Source organism: Anguilla anguilla, chromosome 6 (assembly GCF_013347855.1).
Source record: "Anguilla anguilla isolate fAngAng1 chromosome 6, fAngAng1.pri, whole genome shotgun sequence".
Lineage (NCBI taxonomy): Eukaryota > Metazoa > Chordata > Actinopteri > Anguilliformes > Anguillidae > Anguilla > Anguilla anguilla.
In genome coordinates this window covers 43,624,201-43,630,531 of record NC_049206.1, presented here as the reverse complement: position 1 = coordinate 43,630,531, position 6,331 = coordinate 43,624,201, and the positions used below count along the sequence as shown (strand labels likewise).

General features: G+C 42.3%; 1 protein-coding gene across 7 annotated transcripts in view; it reads right to left on the bottom strand.

Annotated features, from left to right (window-relative positions):
• Positions 1–1,241: 1,241 nt before the first annotated feature.
• LOC118230421 (kinesin-like protein KIF26A) overlaps positions 1,242–6,331 on the bottom strand; it is a 49,377-nt gene continuing 44,287 nt past the window's right edge. For 5 of the 7 annotated variants that reach the window (XM_035423426.1, XM_035423425.1, XM_035423428.1 and 2 more), the window contains 2 exons: positions 4,536–4,686; positions 1,242–2,338 (listed from right to left, as the gene is read on the bottom strand). In XM_035423426.1, the coding sequence (XP_035279317.1) occupies positions 2,160–2,338; positions 4,536–4,686 (330 nt within the window). In that variant the 3' untranslated portion in view covers positions 1,242–2,159. Of the gene's footprint in view, positions 2,339–4,535; positions 4,687–5,317; positions 5,343–6,331 lie in introns of all 7 variants that reach the window. The other 2 variants (XM_035423427.1, XM_035423429.1) reach the window with 2 other exon arrangements.

The following is a 6,331-nucleotide window of genomic DNA, read 5'->3' as shown; positions in this document are numbered from 1 at the left end:
GTGATGAAATATGAATGACATTGAATCTGCTTTAAACACACATAAGATTAAATCCAAATATTATAAAAAGAATATATGTCCAGTAATGACACTCTTTCTTGAAGCCACTGTGGAAGTGTGCACATTAAATATAGTGTGAAATATAGATTGCACTATTTGCATGAAAATGACATCCTCACCACTGAATGATAGAGACAGATTATGCCTGCATATAAATATAGATAAAAGCACGGTCCAGAAAACCTGCATACATGCTCCTCTCAATTCCAAACACGCACTGCATTACCATGCCAACTCTTTGACTAGAACAACAGGAAGTCAATTACATTGAAGATTTGATCTTTATTAAAGCTGGCATCCAATTGAGGAGAAGAAGCTTTGCAACTGGAAAAGAACTCCGTGCCCTACAGCCTCCAATCAGAGGACAGATCACACTCGCTGCACATGGCTTGATGGCCACCTAGCCCACCATCTGCAGGTGGGAGAGTCGGATTTTTTCAGCCGTGATGTGTGGATGATTTTCAATCATTTCCGCTATTTTTCTTCCGCAGGTGTCCAGTGCCGTAGTCTCAACTGCACAGCCCCGTATAGAACACTGTACATATGACTTGCCTAAAGTAACTACAGAGGAATATACAGTCAGATAGCTGTTTTGTCGCCATTCTGAGAGGCTGTCCTTTTCAACTTCAATGTTCTCACAGAGAGTTTAACTACAATTCACTGGCTAACGTATTCACTGACTCCTAACACCACTGCATGTAATGAGCTGTGAAGGCTAGCCAGGATGTAAATGTAGAAAAAGTGTCCAGCAGGGACAGCGCCCCCTGTTGATCTGAGGAGCACATTGCACAACCTTCCACCTTAAACTTAATCCCAATTTAAGCCCCTGAGTCACAGGTGGTAATGATGGCATAACCTGACAGTATACCTACTGTTGTGAGGTGCATGCTGGGAGAATGTTATGGGGGTGGTCTTATGTCAGCTGATCATGTCGCGGTGACCTAACAGGAAAAGCTAATAAGCAAACGTCACCACACTTCCATCCAAAAACAATGAGGGCCTGAGCAGCATACCACACTGGGAACCCTATCAGAGACTATTAAGCATTACAGTGACACCCCAGCTGCAATGGTGGATTCTCCTACTTACAGAGGCAATAGGAGCGTGGGGCAGGGCTATTTGGTGTCATTCATGATTTGGTCGAGTCATAGTGGTTTGATGTTGAAGTAATAACCAACTTGTTGCTTTTCTTTTGTCAGCTTTTATTTCTTAGCTAAAATTACATTTGTACATGAAGTAAAATCATATAAATGCACTATAGAACACAATATAAAAGTTTTTTTTTCCCTTAAAGGAATATGTTGAGGATTTGTCTTCGGTATGCTGCAGTTAATACTAGCACCATAGAAAATAATATTCACATGAAAACAATCAGAAAAGGCACTTCCAGAAATCTTGACCCAGGATTCAATTTAACCATTATAAATATTTGCCCGGAGACACTTTCTTTAAATACTTGCACAACACCACCAAATGCATAATAATTTAATGAGGACAGAAACCCCCAAATGAGTTTGTACTGTAGCTACATATCCTTTGGGAAGTCACAGAGAAAATGGGGCACTATACAAACAGTCGCCTTCACTTGCATGCAAAAGAAACCTGTTTCCATTGTTTTTTTTGTCAGGAAAAGTGGTTTCATGTGATTTGTTTAAGCCACATCGATGTAGTCAGTGATGACTCAATCAATTACTAGCTTAGTGTCCATTCCCTTTAGCATTTAATGCACATTTAGGAACAGTCATTTTACATCTTATGACTAAGTTAGGGTTTTTAAAAAGTCGCCCTTACATTTCTGTTGCAAAGAAAGGCAAATAAAGTAATAGAAATTCACTATAATGGAAATGCAGCTATTCAGAGGTGAGCGTAAGATACGTTGCAGTTAAACTGAATCCAGGCCTTGGTTTGTCTTCCGCGGGATGGCGCTAACTGCGCCGCAGGCCATAATGCATGGATGCGGCAGCCTGGCAATGAGACGCATGCTTGTCATCAGCGCTGCGGCAGCTCGTCACGGCTTCTCTGGCGATCGCTCAGAGTTCGGCCAGTGTTCGGCCCAGTTTGGGCCAGTTTAGGCCAGTTCAGTTCCCCCGGGTCCGAGCTCACACCCGCAGCTCCCGGGGTCCGCCGTGCGGCAGGGACGTCGCCTCGACGTCGAAGCAGGTCTCCATCATCACGCGCGACTTGCACAGGTTGACGCAGTACTCCAGCTCACCGGTCACCTGCGCCAGGGCCTCCAGGTACTCCTGCGACTCCTTGTCCAGGTCTGGTTCAACCTCAACTGGGGAGCAAAGAAGAGGAGAAAGGGAGAGGGAAAGAGTTTGAGAGAGAAAGAAGAAAGAGAGCAAGGGATGAAAGAGGAGTCTGAGACAAGTCACCACAGACAAAGAGTAAAATATGAGTATAAGTGGTTGGCTATATGTAAAAATATAATATGAAAGCCTTGAGTATTATTGAATATAGGCTGCATATATCGGACAATATTTCTATTTCTGCTACTTCTACATACCACATTAAGAAAAGGATGTAGAATATATTTATTATATATTATAAATGAAATTGCATACACTGCTAAATATTTTCATAAATATATATACAAAGCTATATAATGTACACAGTCCAGTACTGTTCCTGAAGGAAACTCAAATAGTATTTAGGAAGAAAAACATGTATTTTAACAAACAAGAAAATACATGCGCTTTAGATACATTTATTTTAAAAAAGAGGACAAAGAGCACCCTCAAAAGGGTAACAGATGTATTAAATGGGGGTAAGACACATTGAATTTGTAGCAACCATCCATTTACAGGTAAGGTTTGTGCGTAGCAGAAGGATTATTCAGAATGCCTTAAAAAACCCTACGGAATGTTCACCTGATACAAATAAGAATAGTGAGGTGTTTGGATGAAACAGCCATTGACTCCACTATACACAGCAGTACCACTCTCTTCATGAGGGAAATGTAATTAATATAGCACCGCAGTGTTCATTCCAGGAGTCATGGATGAATAGCAGACGCTGCTGGTCAAGGTTTTGGGAGAAATGGAGGCTTATTGATTTCTCCACATACAGAGTATGTACACAAAGGCAAGGCTTTCACTAACCGACAGATGGGTGCTGCATGAATTCATTTTTCAACATGCGACCTTTTCTTATGAAAGGGGTGTCAAAAGAAAAGGAAAGGTGTTTAATTTCCATATCGGGAGATTGATTTCTCTGCCCACTTCTTACACTTTCTATGCATGAGACGTGACGCTAACATTTATTTTTTCATATAGAAAGTTCCGGTAACACTTTCCATGAAGCCTATGTCCAAGTACATTGTAACATACTTAAAATGTCTTATAATATGCATAATACAGTATAATTATAGTTATAAACAATAATGCTCTATACCAATAATCATAATACATTTAGACAAAGGCTTCACAAAACTGACATTTTACACATAACACCTAAAACACACAGATCACCCAATTAAAAACAACTACAAATGCAATACAAAATGCTATAAGTGAATTAATTATGGATGTAAACTCCCTAAAATAAAACCTGAATAAAAGAATGCTCACTCTAAAAAGCATGTACATTAAGCCAACAGTAAGAAATGGACACTCTTGTGCATTTCATTGAGTTCAGATGGGAAACAGATAGGTGCTATTAGGAAAGCAAGAGGTTCTGCAGCTAATAGACTGGTATCTCTTTCCTGAAGGAAGGGCTTTAAAGAAAAAGCTGGTTGGATGGGATGAGTCAGTGGACAGTTTCATAGCTTTCCGTTGGATACGGATGACACATATGGAGGAAACAGAGGGAAGTTTACAGCCAATGATTTTAGGTCCTGTGCATGTAGCTCTCTCTAAATGTTTCTTCTCCTGAGCTGTTGTACTGCCATACCAAACAGTCATTAAAAAAGTGGGTACACTTTCAACAACAGCCTTATAAATCTCTAACATTGCTTCCTGAGTCACCAGTAAGCCCCATTAGAATTGGAATCAATCACCAATTGGTTTTCTTATGGTACTGCCCACTTCCATAGTTCTGGAACCCTGGATGGGTAAGAAACCAGGTGGGCCTGTGGGAAAAGCAAGCAGAGGGCCCATTCATGGCAGATTGTCTTTAGAGGAAATAACCTCTATAAATAGACTAGAGGAAATAACCATGTGCTTCGCACTGTCAAAACAACAACAGCAAGGGATAGCTCAGTAGCTGAAGAACTACGGCCAACAGGAACAACATCCTCTTTACCAAGCCAAAGCTCCCAAATGAAGTAACACAGTCCAGCCTGACAAATGCTGGAGCTAGCTGAAAAAAAGTGAGGGCAAACTGCTAATACAATGTGTCCTACAATATGAAAGCTAATAAAAGTATCCCCTTAAACACAGCCCACCACACGGGAAAAAATACAATTGAGACAGTAATAAAGATCTAATACGGCTTCAAACTACATGGTTTTTATTAGAGGATCCAAAGGTACTCACACTCTCCTATCCATTTTTGAGGGTCCAGCATCAGCTTGTTTTTGACGTCCTCCAGTTCCCCCTTTAGCTTCTCGTGCTTGACCCGCAGGTCCCGGATCTGCTGCTGCCGCCTCTCCAGCATCTTGAGCCTGGCATTGAAGTACAGCAAGCCCTGCGATGGGAGGACAGAGAGAGGAAGGGAGAGAGAGAGAATGGGAGGGCAGAGAGAGAGAGAGAGCCTGCATCAGCCGTCGCCACTGCACAGCCACCGTTCACCGTGACACAGCGTCTCTACTGAGCCCTCCCGGATGAAAAGACCTGCATCGCTGACACCAAAGCCGGCTTTATACAGGGAGAGATTATGGTAAATTAAATCAGGACTCTAACCTGCAGACTTACCTTCCCCCCTTCCTGTCGGATGGATTAATTAGAGCAGAGCTCCAAATAAATCAGCATCCCCGCCACACTCTACGCCCCCCCCCAATCCCAGCACTTTCTTAATCTACAGGAGACCTGTTTGCAGGAGGATTAAGCATAGACCTAGTCAAGAGGAACACGTTATTGAAAAGTAGAACCATGATGCGGGTTATTCTTGCTCCTATCCTTCTGACAGGGCTTTTCAGTTGCTGCTGAAGAACCACAGGCCTTTACCCAGTTCGGTATGTTTGCAAAGTATTACATTTCACATTACTTACTATGGTCGTCCAGACTCCATCGGATTTACATTATAATGCCTCAAACTAATATCCTTTATGGTTTCTGCATGAAGTTCAGTTGCATCTGATCCTACCCATTCTATGTACCTTTCTTAACATCCTGAAATGGCTGCTGGAAACATGACAGAAGAGAAAACAGTAAGAATGAGCTTATGACATGCAGACATACACGCACGGACACACGCACACACACCGGCATGCAGACACACAGACAAACACACACAGGATATTTATTCCAAATTTCATTATCAAATCCAACAAATTTATGATGTAGCCTCCACAAGCCCCAATCTGGGCTGAATAAAAGGCACAGGAACGGTTAATGACCCATGGAATCAGAAAAGGGAACACCAGAAGGACCACTTCAGAATCGTGGCCAGAACCTTCATTCATCAAATTTCCTCTCCCCACCCAGTCTAGCTCCATGTTTCCCCAAGCCTGCTTGGGTCAGTGCTTTACCATTGGTTAAACCAACTAGCCACAGGCATCACATGACCGCTCTCCTCCCTTCCATTCCTGGCAGGGCCTGCACCGCGATGCTGTAGTACAGCAGGAACTAGGCCAATTAAGAACACTCTCCCACATGGGTGAAAGGTTAATTAGCCAATCAACAACACGTCAGGCATTAACAAGGGACCTGATTAATTGCAGAACCATGAACTTGGGCGTTTCTCCACTGTCAGCCAGCTGTTTTTCAGCTCTGCTTTGTATTCGCAGCCGTGAGCACCGGTGACGAATGAAGCATTAAATCCAGACACACACTGAGAGATTCTACAGTTAATAAGAACGAAGCAGGTTGAAATACTATATTCATAAGAAGTGACCTGGTCTGATCTCTGCATTAATGAGAACTGGGCTGGGTTTTATCATAATATTAATGGGAATTGCGTAGGTTTGAAGATTACATTAAAGAGAACTGTGCTGGTTTTAATATTACATCAACCATGAACAGAACTGAGAACTGCACCAACTGGGTATGCGTACTCCTTAATTTTTTGGGAGTAGTACCAAAAATCATGTTACTATCAGATTGAAAAATCGGAATGTTTCAAATTCTTGTTTCCATGGTTCAGCTCTCAGGCATGAACCCGGAACCGCCGC